Source organism: Pristis pectinata, chromosome 34, assembly GCF_009764475.1.
Source record: "Pristis pectinata isolate sPriPec2 chromosome 34, sPriPec2.1.pri, whole genome shotgun sequence".
Classification (NCBI taxonomy): domain Eukaryota; kingdom Metazoa; phylum Chordata; class Chondrichthyes; order Rhinopristiformes; family Pristidae; genus Pristis; species Pristis pectinata.
This window is the reverse complement of record NC_067438.1, coordinates 5,639,444-5,658,720: the sequence shown is the minus strand read 5'-3', so window position 1 is coordinate 5,658,720 and position 19,277 is coordinate 5,639,444. Positions and strand designations below refer to the sequence as shown.

The 19,277-nt window shown below is 47.8% G+C and overlaps 1 protein-coding gene across 1 annotated transcript in view; it reads right to left on the bottom strand.

Moving 5' to 3' along the window:
• Nucleotides 1–19,277, bottom strand: part of LOC127585846 (spliceosome RNA helicase DDX39B) — a 37,375-nt gene that overhangs the window by 5,579 nt on the left and 12,519 nt on the right. Inside the window, exons 6-10 of the mRNA XM_052043547.1 lie at nt 18,398–18,516; nt 8,123–8,254; nt 5,686–5,795; nt 1,619–1,763; nt 747–894 (exon numbers count right to left, since the gene is read on the bottom strand). Of these exons, the coding sequence (XP_051899507.1) occupies nt 747–894; nt 1,619–1,763; nt 5,686–5,795; nt 8,123–8,254; nt 18,398–18,516 (654 nt within the window). The remainder of the gene's footprint in view (nt 1–746; nt 895–1,618; nt 1,764–5,685; nt 5,796–8,122; nt 8,255–18,397; nt 18,517–19,277) is intronic.

Here is a 19,277-nt window from a genome sequence, read left to right as displayed (position 1 = left end):
TTGGTACGGCAACTGCTCTGCCCGGGACCGCAAGAAACTGCAGAGAGTTGTGGACACAGCCCAGCGCATCACAGACACCAGCCTCCCCTCCTTGGACTCTGTCTTTACCTCTCGCCATCATGAAGCAGCCAGCATAATCAAAGACCCCACCCACCCGGGTCACTCCCTCTTCGCTCCTCTTCCATCAGGTAGAAGATACAGGAGCCTGAGGGCACATAGCACCGGACAAGGACAGCTTCTACCCCACTGTGATAAGACTATTGAACGGTTCCCTTATACGATAAGATGGACTCTGACCTCATGATCTACCTTGTTGTGACCTTGCACCTTATTGCTCTGCACTTTCTCTGGAGCTCTGACACTTTACTCTGTACTGTTATTGTCTTTACCTGTACTACATCAATGCACTCTGTACTACCTCAATGTAACTGCACTGTGCAATGAATTGACCTGTACGATCAGTATGCAAGACAAGTTTTTCACTGTACCTCGGTACAAGTGACAATAATAAACCAGTACCAATCATACAGCACAGAAACGGGCCCTTTCTGCCTACCTTGTCCATGCCAACTGAGGTGCCTATCTGTGCTAACCCGATCTACCCACATTAGATCCCTATCCCTCTATTCCCTTCCTATCCAAGTACCCGTCCAAATGCCTTTTAAACGTTACACAATTAAAACCTCCCCAGTCTCAATCCTTCCCAACCCCTCTGGGTGGGAAGCAAGACAGGGCTCAGCACTTACTGTACGAGGAGATGTCGATCTCGTCAGGCAGTTCGCTGATGTTCACCTCGAATCGGTCCTGCACATCGTTCAGGATCTTGGCGTCGTTCTCATCTGACACGAAGGTGATGGCCAGCCCCTTGGTCCCAAACCGGCCGGCTCTCGCCACCTATGACACAGGCGTTGGCGTTAACCACGGATTTGGTAAATGATATCTTTATTAGTCACATGTACATCGAAACACACAGTGAAATGCATCTTCTGCGTTGAGTGTTCTGGGAGGCAGCCCACAAGAGTAGTCACACTTCCGGCACCAACATAGCATGCCCGCAACTTCCTAACCCGTACGTCTTTGGAACGTGTAAGGAAACCTGAGCACCTGGAGGAAACCCACGCAGACACAGGGAGAACATACAACTTCCTAACAGACAGCGGCGGAAATTGAACCCGGGTTGCTGGTGCTGTAATAGCGTATGACTGAGCTCAGCTGTAGGCCTACATCGTGTTGGTGACATTCTGGCCAGCATGCACCTACCACCGTGTAGCAACCCCACCGCGCCATAGTGGAAGCCCACCGATGGGGGGGGTTCCCCACACACTGACGGAGAGCAAGTGTTCAATCCTTCGGTTTGCACTAACCTTGCCTTCCCCGAATCCAGTCAGCCTGAAGCTTTGAGTTTCATGGTGTACAATGCCAGTCGGTACAAATGCAGAACGGTACGCAGCACAGGAACAGACCCTTCAGCACTGCCCCGCGCCAAATACAACACCAACATAAGTAATCCCATCTCCAACCCCGGGAAGCCACCCGTTTGCAAGAAGGATGAGCGCAGAGTTCGCGACAGTGAAAGGAACTACGCTGCGCTCCAGCAATACACTCAAGGGCGCAGTACCCTGTGTAAGTAGGTGTCCGAGTCTTCCGGCATGTCGTAGTTAAACACAATGTTCACCCGCTCGATGTCCATCCCCCTGCCGAACAGATTGGTGGCCACCAGGATCCGCCGTTGGAAGTCCTTGAACTGCTGGTATCGGGACAACCTGCAGAAAATCAAAACAAAAACCCCCGAGCAAATTCACGGAGTTAGACTTGAGCAGTAAAACCCTGCCATAGATGGAAAGTCAGCCAACCTCAGCCCCATCACATGTGGTTCAGTTGTCTCTCAGCAAGGGGAAACCAGAAGTTCCTGCTGCAGTTGTTAACAGATAAATTTTTTTTTTGGTAGGGAAACATACTTGAATGGGCTATCACTCAAGACGAAGAGCAGGGCAAAGACGTGACTATTGAACGGTTCCCTTATATGATAAGATGGACTCTGACCTCACAATCTACCTTGTTGTGACCTTGCACCTTATTGCACTGCACTTTCTCTGTAGCTCTGACACTTTACTCTGTACTGTTATTGTTGTTACCTGTACTACCTCAATGCACTCTGTACTAACCCAATGTAACTGCATTGCGTAATGAATTAATCTGTACGATCGGTATGCAAGACAAGTTTTTCACTGTACCTCGGTACAAGTGACAAAAATAAACCAATACCTTTGGCAGTTAGATTGCCCACTGAGACTTAGTACAGGCACTCACACTGGAAGGGCCATTAGGTGGAAGACAGGGAAGAGGATGGGCAGACAGTAAAGTACCACAATGAAGTCAATCAAGTCATGCAGCACAGAAACAGGCCCTTCTGCCCAATACGTTCATACTGACCTACACTAATCCCATTTGCCTGCACTAGGACCGTTTCCTTCGAAGCCTTTCCTAGTTAAGTGTCTTTCTGAACACCTCTTAAATGTAGTCATCCTCTGGCAGCACTGTTTCTGTGCTGTATAACTCTATGTCTCTACTACCCGGGGGAAATGCACACGGTCACTAGGAGAACGTGCGAACTCCACACAGATGGGATCCGAGGTCACGATTGAACCCAGGTTGCTGGAGCTGTGAGGCAGCGGCTCTATCAGCTACGCCACTGTGCTGCCCTGACAAAAAAATAAACAATGAACCAATTAAATTCAGTGGCTCCCCAAGAGGCTAGAATAGGAGCGGATAGCCTGCAGAATTGTGTGGCTGGGGACGAGAGGGTGCCTATGATTTCGGAAGCGATGGCGAGAACATTAAAGTATAGGCATTACTTATCTGAGAGTCAGGGTAGGTCACTGAGGGCGGAAGGTGCAGGGTTGCAGGCAGACGGGATCATGGCTACCACAGACATGGTGGGGGGGAAGGGCCTGTACTGTACTGTTTTATGTGGAAAAAAAACTCACCCCTCATATCCCCTTCCTCTCACCTTAAACTCACGTCTTCTAGCTTTGGATACCCCTACCATGGGAAAAAGATTTTGACTATCTATGAGAAGCATAGATAGGGTACCTCTTCAGACGAGGAGGAGAAAGAAGTTGGACAGATTGAGACTGCCTAAAGGTTGGACAAACTTGGGTTGTTTTCTCTGGAGTGTTGGAGGCTGAGGGGCGACCTGATAGAAGTTTATAAAATTTATGAGGTGTACATAGAGTAGATGAGGTGTACATAGAGTAGATAAAAGTCTTTCTCTCCCAAGGTGGAATTATCAGATACTAGCATGCATAGCTTTAAGATGAAAGGGGGAAAGTTTAAAGGAGACTAATGAGGCAAGTTTTTCTTTTTTTTAAAAAAAAGTGGAAATGCCTGGAACGTGCTATCAGCGGAAGTGGTGGAAACAGATACGATAGCAACGTTTAAGATGCATTGAGACAGACACATGAACAGGCAGGGAACGGAGGTATACAGACCACATGCAGGCAGCTGGGATTAGTTTGGACTGGCATCATGGTCTGCATAGACAGCGTGGACCAAAGGGCCTGTTCCTGTGCTCTAAAGTGTTGTGTTCTAAAGCTCGTTTCACACAGACAGTCATAAGAATTGACAACAGGCTGGGCCTGGCAGTGGATCTGAAGCCAGGCAGGAGGTCAGTGGCATCAACCTGTCTGAAAGCAGCCAAAAAAATCACTGCCCCCACACAGAGCGGTTCAGCCTAAGCACTCCACCAGAAGCAACCATCCAAGATACGTTAAGATCAAGCCACTCGTGAGCACAGGTGGCTTCATGTTTAGTTAACCAGGTAATTTTTTTTTTAAAGTTGGCAGAGCTTTAGATTTTATCCTGCACAAACCATGGGCGAAGGGGGGCATCTTAAATTGCAGAGGAGCAATGGATAAAGGTACCAGCTCCTGATACATTGAGACACCAGTGCTTGGTGATGGGGTTGCCCTGCAGCGAGCCAGCACAGACTTGATGAGCTGAATGGCCTTCCTCTGTGTTGCAAGTGTTGCTGTAGAAAGTTGAGGGATGATTTGATAGAAACTTTAAAGATAGAGGGGAAATGATAGGATGGATAGAGAGAACTTATACCCATTGGTTGGGGATTCAGGGACTGGAGATAGAACACTGAGAATTTTGGGAGTGAAGTTAGGAACAGAGAGATGGAACACCCTCCTGCAAACTGCAATCGATGCTGGATTAATAGTTACAGGCAGTCTCCAGGTTACGGACGCCCAATTTATGGACATTCCTACATACTAACGAGCTCCCATATTATTTCAAAAGCCTGAGTTACTAGCAGAACTAGTTCCCTCTCTCTCCACTTCTAGTAATTGTTCTTTGTTATCGGTCTTAAGTGCTTCTGATGTCATTCATTACACTACAGTGGAGGCATGGTTTACTGTATCAAATGATTTTTGTGCATTCCGACTGGTTGCATCACGGCCTGGTGTGGGGACTCCAGTGCACAGGAACACAAGAGGCTACAGAGAGGGGTGGACTTAGCCAGTTCCATCACAGGTACAGCTCTCCCCACCATCGAGGACGTCTACAAGAGGAGATGTCTCAGGAAGGCAACATCCACCATCAGGGACCCCCACCATCCAGGCTGCGCCTTCCTCTCCATGCTGCCATCAGGCAGGAGGTACAGGAGCCTGAAGACCCCACACCTCAAGGTTCAACAACAGCTTCTTCCTCACTGCCGTCAGGTTCTTGAACCCACCTGAAAAACGCTAACTTTACCTCAGACTGCATTTTCCTCAACGTACACTAACGTCATTATGTCTATTTTTGTTTGCTTTGTCATGCAAGTTATGTACAATTTATATTTCTGTTTGTCATGTTTGTCACGTTTGTAATGTACTGTGCTGCTGCTGCAAAAAACTAAATTTCATGGCATTTATACCCTGTATATGTCTGCCTATTACAATAAACAAACTATTTTTTGACTTGTGGACGTCTGTAAAAAGGGAACCTGTTTGTTGGCCAGGGACAGCCTGTAATTTTGAATCTCAAACTGATAGATATCTGTTAATGGAAGTTATGATGAGTTGATGGTGAACATATGAAATTAGATCACAGATCAGCCACGATATCATTGAGTGACAGGAACAGGTCCGAGTTGCTCCCTGATGTTACCATGTACCCCTGTACGGCTATGAACAAAACCTTGGCTCTTCCTTAGAGCAGAGGACAAGCACGCCACTTAGAGGAGCTTAATGCTTGGGGTTTAATATTTCCAGTGTCAGAGGGAGAGAGATGGAGCCCATAGATTTAAGAACTAGGGGTAATCTAGAATTCATGGCAAATGGAGATTCAATAATATATTGAAATGGAAGCTGTAACTGTTTTAAATTTTCGAAGAGGCACAGGAAACTGCACACACTGGAACCTGGAGCAATAAAACCTGCTGGAGGAACTCAGCGGGTTGAGCAGCATCTGAGAGAGGAAAGGAATTGCCGACACTTTGGGTCGAAACCCTGCATCAGGACAAAATTTTCAGGGCTGGGGGAAGGGGGGTAATTGAGATAACAGGTTTGCTCTTTCAAAGAGCCAGCACAGGTATGTTGGGACAAAAGACCCACTCCTACGCTGCGATTCCAGGCGCCATTCTCTGGTTGAGCAGTGTGAAGACCCTCCCCTCTGCTGACCACCTGAGTCACTGACCTCTCCTCCTGGGGCATGCCTCTGTGGATGGCTATGGCAGGGAAGTTCTGCTCCACCAAGAGCTGTGCCAGAGCAATGCAGCGCTGCACCGACTTTACAAAGATCACCACCTGTGGAGAAGCAGACGCCAGTTAACCGGAGAGAAGCCCGCTTACACTTATGCTTGCCTGGACGGGCACAGTTCCAACAACCCTCAAGAAGCTCGGCACCAACCAGGACAAAGCAGCCCACTAGACCATTACCCCATCCACCACCCAAAACTTTAACTCCCTCCTCTACTGGTTCACTGTGGCTGCAGTATGTACCACCTACAAAATCCACCGCAGCTACCACCACCCCCCCTGCGCCTACCCCCAAGGCTTCTACAACAGATTGTTTTTCCCTTGTACTACCTCAATGTACCTGCGTTTTGAAATGATCTGTATGGATGGCATGCAAAACAAAGTTTTTCACTGCATCTCGGTACATGTGACAATAGTAAACCAATCGATGCAACACATTGATGCAATCATGAAAGCATGCCAGCGGCTCTATTTCGTTAGGAGATTGAGATTCGGTCTGTCACCACTCTTACAAATTTCTATAGATGTACGGCGGAGAGCGTTCTGACTGGTTGCATCACAGCCTGGTATGGAGCCTCCAATGCACAGGATCGCAAGAGGCTGCAGAGGGTTATAGAGTCAGCCAGCTCCATCACGAGCACAGCCCTCCCCACCATTGAAGACATCTTCAAGTGGCAGTGCCTTAAGAAAGGGGCATCCATCATTGAGGAACCTCACCATCCAGGACATGCCCTCTTCTCGTTACTACCATCTGGGAGGAGGTACAGGAGCCTGAAGACCCAAACTCAATGATTCTGGAAATGCTGCTTCCCCTCCGCCAGATTTCTGAATGATCCATGAACACTACCTCATTATTCTTTTTTTTGCAATTATTTATTTTTATGATTTATACATTTTTATGTCTTTGCACTGCACTGCTGCCGTAAAACAACAAATTTCACATCATAGGTCAGTGGCAATAAATCAGGCAGCAGGCATCTGTAACCCCCTCAACCCCACTGCAAGTCACACACCACGTTGACATGGGCACATATGGCTGATCCTTCATAGTCACTGGGTCAAAATCCTGTGACTCCCCTTCAGGGAAGGACTGCAACAGATTAAGGCAGAGTTCACCACCCCCCCTTCTCAGGGCAATTGAGAATGAATGGCAAGTACTTGCCTTGCCATAGGATACAGGAAAACCCAGGTTCCCTGCCTCAAACTTGGCTCCCCCACCTCCCTGTCACGCGAAGTAATCTGCCCCAGCAGAGTCATGGAGGGATACAGCATGGAAATAGGCCCCGAGTCCAATGGAATCAAAGACCTGGTCGCCAAAGGTGGAGCAATGTGGTCACAAAGAGATACGGCAAGGAAACAGGCCCTTTGGCCCGCTCAGTCCAGACCAACCATCAACCATCCACACGCTAATCCTGCATTAATCCCATTTCTTATTTTATTCCCCCCACAATCCACAAGCCCCCAGATTCTACCACTCACCTGCACACTAGAGGCACTGTGCAGTGGCCAATTAACCTACCGATTTGCACGTCTTTGGAACGCGGTGAGCATGTCAGGAGACTTGTGCGGTCACAGGGAAAAATGTGCAAACTCCACAAAGACAGTGCCCAGGGTCAGGATCAAACCCAGGTCTCCGGCGATGTGAGGCAGCGGCTCTACCTGCTGCGCCACTCTTAAGTATCAGAATTCTGGATGTGCACAGTGGATGTTTGGTGCAGGGCACAAGCCCAGGGGCCAAAAGCCATCCTTTCCATTATAGGAAGGATGTGGAAGCATTGGAAAGGGTGCAGAGGAGATTTACCAGGATGCTGCCTGGTTTAGAGAGTATGCATTATGAGGAGAGACTAAGGGAGCTAAGGCTCTACTCTTTGGAGAGGAGGATGAGAGGAGACATGATAGAGGTGTACAAAATATTGAGAAGAATAGATAGAGTGGACAGCCAGCGACTCTTTCCCAGGGCACCAATACTCAATACAAGAGCGCATGGCTTTAAAGTAATGGGTGGGAAGTTCAAGGGAGATATCAGAGGAAGGTTTTTTACCTAGGGAGTGGTTGGGGCATGGAATGCACTGCCTGGGGCGGTGGTGGAGGCAGGTACGTTGGTCAAATTCAAGAGATTACTAGATAAGCATATGGAGGAATTTAAAATAGAGGGATATGTGGGAGGAAAGGGTTAGATAGTCTCAGGCGAGGTTTAAAGGTCGGCACAACATTGTGGGCCCAAGGGCCTGTATTGTGCTGCACTGTTCTATGTTCACTTAGATGCTGGGGATGATCTGCCGCCCATTCCCAGCAAGTATTCTGTGAAATGTTGTCCCGCCCCAGTCTCCCTGCCCCAGCCAAGAGAAACAGGAGGGGGTGTGGCTCATCACTACCTGGTTGAACTCCAGCACGTCCAGCAGGTCAAAGAGCTTCCGGTTCTTCTCGTTGTCCTTCAGCTTCACGTAGTACTGCTGCAAGCCGTGCAGAGTGAGTTTTGTCTCGTCATCCACAAAGATCTCCATCGGCTGCGGAGCAAATTACCCTGCCGTTAAATCCACACCCCCCTCTGAGCTGCCCCCAGCCCCCGCTCTTCCTCCCCCCCCCACCTCACCATCTTGACTGCTCCATGAACCATCCAAAACTACCCCCTTGTTCCAAATGTAGTGAGGATGTCAGTCTTGCACTAATGATTGGCTGAGCGGTGCCAATAGGAAGGGTTACCAACCCCTTGGCTGCCGGGTATTCAGACTTTAACATCAACTACAGCTCTACCACCACCCCCTCCCCCCTTCACTTCTGCTCCCCCAACACAAGTGGGCTTGTGCTGGGACTGATGCCTTGAGAATGGAGGCATTCCGATCTACAAGGATTGGACAGATCACAACCATTTCCATTGGTAGTTTTTTTTTGGGAGATAGACTGGTTCTCTTCTATCCTTCAGTAGCAATTAGATCTTAAAGATTCCTGGTTGTAAATAAGGGTGCCCGGTCTTAAAATTAGAGAGTCAGGTCATTCAGAGAGATGACAGAACACACTTCTTCGCACAAAGCAGCGGTGGAAATCTGGAAGCCCTTCCCTCAAAAGACCGTTAGATCCAGGGTGGTCTATCAATAACTTCAAACCTTACAGAAGAAAATAGTAGGGCACCCAGCCCCTTAAAAGCCTGTTCTGCCATCCAATGTGATCTATGCTGGCCTCTCCTGTGCCAACTTCTGTCCTCCATTTTTCAAATATTTTTCTGCTCCCACCTTAAATATTTCTAATAATCTGGCCTCTACCACAGCCCCCCCCGCCCCCAGTGGCAGAACATTCCCGAGATTCACCACCCTCTGAGTGAATAAACTTCTTCATCCCTCAGGTTTTAATGATGTGCCCACTATTTGGAAGCTACATCCCCTTGTTTGCGACTAACCACTAGTGAAAACATCTCAACATCTACCATGTCAAGATGCCTTCAAATCTCAAATGTTTAAATGAGGTCACCTCTAATTCTTCTAAACTCCAAGGAATTACAACACAAATTGTCTAGTTTAACGAATCTTTGTCCATGTAGGTATTAGGAGCAAGAGAATCAAGGCTAGTGGATGGAGCCCAGCTTCAGATCAGTCATGATCTAACTCAATTGCAGAAGAGGATCATGGGTCCGAGCAGCCAGCTCCTTGTTCCAACGCTCCAGGTTATTATTTGCTTCCAACATTCAGCGTAAACCAGGATCTGGGTGCAAAGCTCACGATTAACACTGGCATCTTCCCAGGTGTTACATGCTCTGGAAATTATCCACTGGGAACCACGGTGTCATTCTACAAGCAACAGGGAGGACTAGGACTTCTGCCTTCTCTCCTCTTAACCCTTCCTTTGCACAGTGATGATCCCCTCTTGCCCAGCAACCTCTAGTCCTCCAAGGGTTAACGACACAGAGGCTGCTTTAAGATGGGATGGACCTATCTATGGTTGGCCGAAGTCAATGCAGAATAAAACTCAAGGCCCGAGATTTCAGGACGACTTTCTAAAAAGTATATTTCTCAAGGTCATCCATCGTGGCTCTTGCAAAGGAAGGCAGGAGCCACGGAGACCCTCTCCCCAAAGGTTCCTGACCTGCACCAAGGTGGAGCAGGAGGGCAGGGTGAGGTGGGAAAGGCCTCAAACTTCAGAGCATTGGAGTTGGAACAACCACAGGAGAGCAGGAATAGGACACATGGTCTCTGAAGTCTGCTCTGCCATTCAATGCCAAGCCCAATCCCATACCTTTACTCCACTCGTCCTACATCCTTTGTGCCGAAAACCCACTGATCAAAGTCTTCAATGTATTCTAACTGACTGAACATCCACGATCTCTGAGATAGCAAAGACTCACGGTCCTTTGAGTGATAAATGTGTAATCACTGAGTCCTTATCTCAGAGACTGAACTCCCAAATCTAGTTACCTGGACAGGAAAACAAGACCTGTCCTGCCAGTCCCTGAGAAACATCATACACCTCAAGGTGTCTGTCCTAAAATTCCACAGTACTATTCTCTTCAACCCTTGGAAACCAGAACTAGGTGCAGCGCTCTAGGTACAGTCGCTGCAAAGCCCTTTACATTTGAGGCAATACTTCCTTCCTGCTGTAGAAGAGGCCAACGCTCTATTCACCTTCCCAACCTCTACCTGCTCATTAACTTTGTGATTTGTGTACAGGGGCTCCCGAATCCTGTTGCTCACTATATTTGCTACTCTCTGATCTTCTGAAAATAAATATTTGATAGTCAGCTAAAAGGCAAGTCGCATGAGCTTTCTGTGTCAATTCAGCTACCTCAACACCTCAGTCCCGTGATGGAATACTAGCTATACTGAGGCAGGGTGATGACTGTGCATGCCCATGGACAATGAACTCATCAGCACTCACAATGGGTTGGCATCAGGGGCTCAAGCAGTAGCTAGGCTCAAGGGACCTGATCACACTTGGGTAAGTTCAGTATCTTAGAAATACATTTTGCCTGTTCTTCAGCTTTTTGGCCTCTCAAATTATTATGGGATTCAATGGAATTACTCAAACAATGGCAAATCTCAAATTACTATCTTTACAGCAGTGATAGGGCATAAAAACACTACAGGTCTTCACAGACGGTTTGGGTTAGGGTTAGGTTAGATCAGGTTTTAATCTTAAACCAAAGACCATTGACTGGCACTTCAAGGATGGCTGTTTTAAGCAAGGTGCCAGACTCCTGTGGAATTGACCAAGGTGCCAGCTCACATGGCTAATAGTGGCTTGTGGTGGGAGGGGGTGCCTCTTGCCACTCACCACTGCCCCCCAACGTGGAGGGGGGAAAGAATAAAGTGGAGATGGGGGGTGGGGAATAACAAACATTCAAGGAAGGCCACAGTGGAGAGAAATGCTATCGACACCCCCGAGGTCCAGTCCAATGTATGAAAACCAAGTTAAGGAGATCAAAGAGCTTGAAAAGGATAACATTAGTCCTACAACTTAACAAACCACAGCATACAGTAAACTAAACATATATACTTTTTAACTTGCAAATAATCTCTAGTTAAAAGGGTTTCATCACTGGTACATTCTAACTTAAGGGTTACAGCACAGAAATAGGCTGCTGAGCCCAACTGGTCCCAGACTGGGTTTATGTTCTGCACCCACCTCCTCCTCCTGCATCTAATATCATCAGCATGAAGGTCATCCCCGGTAAGGAACAGGTTCTGTTTTTACGGATGTGCTTAAGTCGATTTCATCCGTGAGGCGGAAAATACACAAATTACTTGATATGGTAACCGTACCTCCACAGTAGTACAATGAATGGCATCAAAAGCACACAAGACTGATGAAGAACAATTACTAAAAGTGGAGAGAGGGAGGAAACTAGTTCCGCCACTCGTAGGAACGAATGTATGCACGTAGGTCGGACTTCTGGATTTATTATTATGGGAGCTCATTTGTATGTGGGGGTGTCTATAAGTCGGGTGTTCATAACCTGGGGACAACCTGTACCCATCTACAAGTTTCCCCTCTCAGGTGCTACCTCCCTGTTGAGGGGACAAGAGAAAGCGAGAGAGAAACAGGAACAAAAATCAGCAAACGGGGCTCTCAACATCATGGCCAGAGAGGAGGGTCCTTGGGTTTTCAGAGGCAGTGAGATATAGGGAGGACATTTGATCGGTGGAGCTGAAGGAGTCCAAGGAGCAGGGAAAGTACAAGCCAACATCTAGGCAGCAAATATTGCAATCATCTCCAAAGCAACCAGGCATCCAGGAAGCAAACACTCCATTCATCTCCAAGGCGACCAAAACTAAGCAAAGAAACAGGAGATGTCTGACGGTAGGCGAGGCTGTATAGTGTTGGTTTCACTCGTGCACCTGTTCACACAGGAGAGTGATCTGCTCACACTCGGCAACTCTCCACTCATGCTGAAGGAGTGGTTAAGTTTTGGGCAATTCTTGTAGAGAGGTGGCCTAAGTCATTGGTACCAGCTACCAAGGTAATCAGTGTCAGAGGGGAAGCAGGATAAGCTCATGAAGGAGATGGGGTTACAAGAGGTGGTGGTACCCAGGGACAGTAACCCTAACCAACGACCGTAGGTCCAGCAGCCAGTTGCTGTGCAGTACACAATGCAATATGTACCTTTCAAAAAGAAAACCTGTACAAGGTCCCCATGCCTGCAGACATTAGTACAAGACTGAGAGGTCTAAATCAGGGGATGAGAGACTACTTGGGGGAAAGTGGTGCCACACCCTTCTTCTTGCCCTTTCCAAACAGGACAAGACTAATAGGAGAGTTTGGGCTCCTTCCTGCTCAGTTTGCAAAATCCCGCAAACAATTTTCACCAGGGAACACCGAACAGTCTGTTGCGGCTGCTTAAAGTGAGACAGAAACCCACTAAAGGCTAGAAATGCTTGGCATAGATTGAGTGGACAGTCAGAGACTTTTTCCCAGGGCGACAATGGCTAACACGAGGGGACATAATTTTAAGGTGATTGGAGGAAGATATAAAGGGGATATCAGGGGTAAGTTGTTTGGTGGGTTTTTTTTTACACAGAGAGTGGTGGGTGCGTGGAACACACTGCCAGCAGAGGTTGTGGGGCAGATACATTAGGGACATTCAAGAGACTCTTAGATAGACACATGAATGTAGAAAAATAGGGGGCTATGTGACAGATCTTAGAGCAGGATAAGTCAATTTACTTTATTGTCATTCACCCATATGCTATAAAAACACCTGGAGGAATGAAATGTCGTTTCCCCCATAAAATGTCGACACAACATTGTGGGCTGAAGGGCCTGTTCTGTATTCTATGATTTTTGAAGAGAAAAAGATTAAATTCAGTGGGGGTGATAAGTGAGGCAAATGAAGGACACTGTCCACACCATAGAGAAAACACAAGAGATTTTGTTCTGAGTAATTCAGGTGGATGAGAACCATCAGAAGTGCCCAATGGTGTTCATCCCCCCACATTACTCCAGCATGGGCAGTGTCTGGATAACATGAGCTCCAAAAGAAGAAAGTATGTCAATAACAAGAATCAGCATGGCTTTGGTTCCACTCCCTACTCTGACAATGAGCCAACCCCTTGCCTCACACACTCCACTTCATTTAATACTGTTCAAAAACAAAAGGGCTCTTCAATAACGATAAAACTATTTGTCCCCCCACATTTATCGTTGGTGACAGTCAGATTGTACATTTCCAGCACTAGGTTGGGTACACTAGAAGTGAGGCGTTTAAAGAGGTAGATAGATCTTTCAAAGGTTGGGAGACTGAAGGTTGTATGGAACTGACAGAGAAGAGGAGATGAGGTGCCAAACAGAACAGCCATAATATTGATTGGTGGAGCAGGTTTGAGGGGCCGAGTGGCCTACTATTTAGTTGTGTGTGTGCGGGTGTCCATCCGTCATGGTTTCTGCAAGTTAAAGACTCAATTTCAAATAAAGAATAGAGTATTTAGCTATTTTTTTAAAAAAAAGGTATTATTGAGGGAAAACCACTTCACAAAGAAAAGGCTATTAGTGTTGATACAAACAGTTCCCGGGTTACAACAGGGTTCTGTGCCCGAGAACTGTTTGTGACCCAAACTAAGTCGGAAATGAACAGACACAGTATGTGGGAGAGGATCACAGAAACAGCGGTGATGCAAGAGCGAGCAGGCGCGGGAAGAGCGACCGTCACAGCCAGCCTCACTGACTCAGTGAGAGAGCGAGTGAGTCTGCTCTGTGCTCCCAGCTCTGCTCGACCTAGCCCCCGAATGTTGTGGCTCGGTGGGGATGGAGACAAAAGACATGCAGAAATGCCACCACAGTTCCCACTCAGCCAAGATGCCTGCAACAGCCGGCAAATCCATCCCGCCAGTCTCCCAAACACGTCTGTGTGAACGGGGGGCGGGCAGGGTTCCTAACCCCAGGGAGGACCTGTGATAAACACCAAGACCCTGGGCTTTTAAACCCTTCAGTCCTACTCCAGAGGTGGAAATTTTGACAGATCCTGGAGATTCGTAAAGGACACGAGGGAGCAGGTGGGGAGGGACATGTCACTGCTCCTACAGAAGGACGGTTAGCTCCCTCCTGGTGCAGCTCTCTGCTCATATGTGACACCTCTGTGCCTGCACACGGGCACGCCTCCCTTTTCACAAAGATCAGCCAACCACGGCCATGCAGCACCAGTTCCGTTAACCACCTAAAAGATCTTATGTATAACATTATGAAGCCGTTTTAAAGCTCTGTGAAAGACCATTATCAAACGCAAGTTTGACAGTCGGCCACATGATGGTCTTTGGGTTAGAAGACAAAGTATTTAATCAGAGAGGAGCTTTATAAGAGAGGCAAGGAAGCAAGAGGGGTTTGGGGAAGGAATTCTAGACTTGTTCTCTCTCTTAGCCAGTTCTGATGAAGGACCCTGGACCTCTAATGTTAACAGTTCCTCTTTCCACAGAATCTGCCTGACCTGCTGGATGCTTCCAGCATTCCCCGCTTTTATTCCCAAGTTTAAATCCTGACACGGTTTTAGACACTGGCTGGAGAAACGGAGATCAGTGGGGGTAGAAAGCTGGCTCCGTGGGGAGGGGAGAGTGCAGAGGCTGAGCCAACTCTCCTCAGTTGCCAAACATAGGTTGAGGGAAAACAGCCACAACAGACCTGCTGGGTAATTCCATATAGTTTTAAATTTACATTTAAATTTACCTTGCAGGTGAATTATGAATTGGGGCTTCTCAAGGTAACAAGTAGCAGCTCAAATGATTAAACAAACCCTTAGATAAAAGTCCGGCATCTTTGAGACACAGTTTCTTTTGTCAGTACATGCAAAGTTCCATTAAAACAGCAATGCTCTAAACCCCTTTTTGGTTTTTCTCCCTTTAGCTCTGATACCCAAATGCATCAAAACACCGTACAATCCCTGCTGGCATATCAAACCTGGCATAAAATGGGGTGAACAAGAACACCAAGGAGAGTTCCTCCTTCATCCATTCCTATGGACCAGTTTCCTCATTCTTCTCTGCCAGTGGCCTGAACATTTTGTATCTTTTACCCATGTACACTGGGTGTCACCCACGAAGGTGAGCAGCCTCTTCCAGAGAATTTAACCAAGGGAATGAAGAAGTCAAGAATGGGGCTGGGTAGTTCAGCTCCTCGAACCTGTTCCACAAAGCTGATTTATTTATTGAACCTTAATTTATTGCCTTCACTAATACCTTTGTCTATAAAAAAGGGTACGAAGCCAGATCCTGATGAAGGGAATGACTTCAGCAAAGTGAAACAGAACTGAAGTAAACTGTATATTTGGGTTTAAGGCTGTGGGGATGGCAAGATTTCATATCACAAGGTGGAAAATTAATTCAGTCCTAGAAAAGTAAACATTTGTCTGCCATATTAGTCAATAATTAAAAAAGGAAAAATTGTTACTTGCTCACTGACCGAACTTGCCCTGATTTTTAGAGCGGTCATTCAATGCAACAGCTCAGTCTGGGTTGGACACATTAATAACATGTGAAAATTGGAGTAGGCCATTCAGCCCCTCATGCCAACCCTGTCATATGCAAGATGATCACAGTTGATCCATGCTGGGCTTGACTCGTCTTCTGTGCCAGTTCCATTACAGCCCCCAATCCCTCCATCTTTCATTTATTTAAGGTGAAGATGGAGAAATATCTCTAATGATCTGGCCTCCACCATCCTCAGGGAAGAGAATTCCAGAGAATCACTATTTTACCATCAGGCTAATCTGCATCAGGAGAAAGGGGCACCCTGCCAAAAGAAGATTGTACGGTGTTTGCGAGTTTGAACCTTCATGTCCCACTCTGCTACTAATGCAAAGAGTAAAAAGAAACAGTGTACTTATTGCTGGTCAACCCAGACATTACAGAGAATTCCCTCTGACGGATGTACAATTTCGGTCACTGCTTCCTCAGTTGCCATGATGACATCAGGGCTCAGTACAGTTGGCAGTGATGAGTCAGATGGTTGTGGGTTCGAATCCTGCACAAAGCAGGGGCACAAACCCCAGGCTGTCAGTCCAGTGCACGGCCAAAGGAGTGCTGCACTGTCAGAGGTGCCACCCATTACAGCAGCCCTCACTGAAGCCAACATCTAGAGTTGACAAAGACGTGATAAGGATGGTTCCCCAAATCATGACAACCACCAACTTGCAAGGAGAAAGGTGGACAGGAAAGAGGATTCATTGTCTACAGATCTTAATCTTAATGAAGTAATGAACAACATTTAAAAGAGAGACACACAAGAAACTGCACATGCTGGAAATCTGGAGCAACACACAACGGAGCTGGAGGAACTCAGTGGGTCAGGCAGCATCTATGGAGAGAAATGGATAGTTGACAGCTCGGGTTGAGACCCTTCAGTGGGACGGGAAAGAGTGGGAATGATGAAAGAAGCTGGGAGGTGATAGGTGGAAGTAACAAAGGGCTGAAGAAGATGTGATCTGATAGGAGAGGACAGTGGACCATGGAATAAAGGAGACATTTGAGCAGGTACTTGGATAGGAAAGGTTTAGAGGGATGTGGGTGAAACGCGGGCAAATGGGACTGGCTTGGATGGGCATCTTGGTCGGCATGGACCAGTTGGGCCGTTTCCCTGCTGTATGACTCTGACTCCCGAGTCACATGCTGTTTGGGGGGGGGGGGGGGGAAGGGGGAGGGAGAGAAGAAAAGAGAGAAGGGTGGGTGGGAAATGAATCTGTTGAAGCTTGTGCAGACATGAAAAGTCACTGCCAAAAGGAACTTGGACAACAGGGCACGCCAGTAAAAATAACTTGGGAGTGAAATGGGAACGCAGGCATTACAGTGCCATTAAATAATTAAGGAGGTTGCACGGAAAGATACTGGGGCAGCGATAGAGAACTGGATGGATTTCATAATATTCCGATGAATTCCCACACCCCTTCAGTTCTCATTACCTTAATCCCAATCCAAAAGGATGGCCAGCAACAGGGACACTGTCTCATAACAGCAGCAGTTTCCAAACTCTTGTGCTCATTCTAAGATGAGAAGGCAGCCAGACTGCACCCTCCCCCTACCACAGTCCCGTCCAATCCAGCGTTCCGGGAAGCTCTGCATTATCCTCAATGCAGCGGCTTTAACCCTTGGACCGTCATGCACACCACATCCCCGCCACCAAAAGCCATCGCAACGCAAACGTCAAAAGGATAGAGCGCCCGGCCGTCTGAATGCTTCGTCCTCCTTCTCGGCTCGTGAGGCCCGCCGGGCTGCAGGAGTTGATTCTCACCAGGGGCTCCTCGTCTGCCGTCTGTACCCCGCTGTCCACATCCGCTCTCGCCCGCCACAGTGGCCAAGGTGTTCTGCTGCTCTGGGAGGAGAAGGGAGTGGGGGGGGGGGGGGGGTGGGATTGTGGGGGTTTGGGGTAGGGGCGGTGGCAAGGGGAGTGCGGTATTTTGCAAGGTCTTCTGGGTCCTCTGACAGAAATCAGTGGACTGAACCCCCCCCAAGCCCCCTTGTTAAGTGTGTCGTGAAGAAGATTGGGGAGGGGGGGGTAATGGGGAGGGGGGGGAGATGGGGTGAAGGAGTGTGTGTGTTTGAGATGGGGAGAGGGAGAGGGGTGGGCAGCTGCTGCTGGTGGGGGCAGCCACACCCCAATTTTTACCCCCACCCATGCTCCAGCAACATGGTTCTGCTGATTTAAGGGAAAAAAAAGCTTCCCATTTTGGTTTCCTTGTGGGCTCTCGAGTTTGAGCTACAAACACAGGATCTGGCAAACGACCAGAGCACCGGACACCGCTGCAGGGAAATGCACTGGGTCCCTTTCCTACGGGTGGGAGGAGGTGGACGGTGGCACTGACGTCAATAAACATGAGCTCCGCCTGCATGTTACGTTTGATGCTATATCCAAAGAGCCTTTCGCCTTCTTTCGCTCCACGTACTGCATCTACCCTGTGACGGCTAGGGAGAGGATCTGTCTCTATCTACCCTGTGTGACCGGGGAGTCGTAAGGGAGGGGGTCTTCGCGCAATGTCTTCCGCATTTGTTGGCCTCTCACTCAGGAAAGAAAAACCAAGCATCTGTCTCCTCTAACCTAACCTCAATCTAACTGCCTCAAAGGACGTTATTTTTTCTCTCTCTCCTTTGGATTTGCTTCCAGGAGGTGGCTAGCATTAGGTTGTACTGGCCAGCATAACATGGAGGCAATCAAGGCCGAAAACAAAAAGCTACAAGTATAATTACGTCTTGCATGAACTTGCGGCAAACAGGGCGGATCTCCTTGCTTAAGGTGGCACTGAACATCATGACCTGCTTCTCATGAGGGGTCATGCGAAAGATTTCCTGGACATCTCGACGCATGTCTGAAAAGCAGCAGCAAATGGGAGAGAGGACAGTGGAAAAAATTAATTAGTTTTGCACGTTCAAACATTCAGTCTTCACACTGCAATGTACTTGTCTGCTACTCTTCTGTATTTCATAAATAAAAGTCATTTCAGCCTATTGAGTCTATGCCGAAATTCCCTCACTAAATTTTCCCCGTCATCTTTCCTCTCCACAGTCCCATTAATGCCACCCAATTCCACCTCTCGCCTACACACTGGGGGGCATTTTACAGCAGCCAATTAACCTACCAACCCACGTGTCTTTTGGGATATGAGAGGAAACCGGAGCATCCAGGTGAAACCCACACAGTTGCAGGGAGAACGTGCAGACTCCACACAGCCAGCACTGGAGGTCAGGTGGGAATGGGAAGACCCTCCACCATATTGGGACTGCCCAACACTCCCCTCAACCTTTATCAACTCCCACTCTTCAAAAGTCAGTCACGGAGTCATACAGCCAGGAACCCTTTGGCCCAACTCATCCATGCTGACCAAGGTGTCTACCTGAGCTCGTCCCATTTGCCTGCATTTAGCCCATATCCCTCTAAGTTTTTCCTATCTACCAACCTGTCCAAGTGTCTTTTTTTTAAAAAAAGCACAGTAATTACACCCACCTCTACCACTCCCTCTGGCAGCTCGTTCCACATACCCGACACCCTCTGTGCGGAACACTTACCCCCTCAGGTCCCCTTTAAATCTGGAGGTTTCATTCCTTTCTTTTGGTTGAGGATTATCGAGTT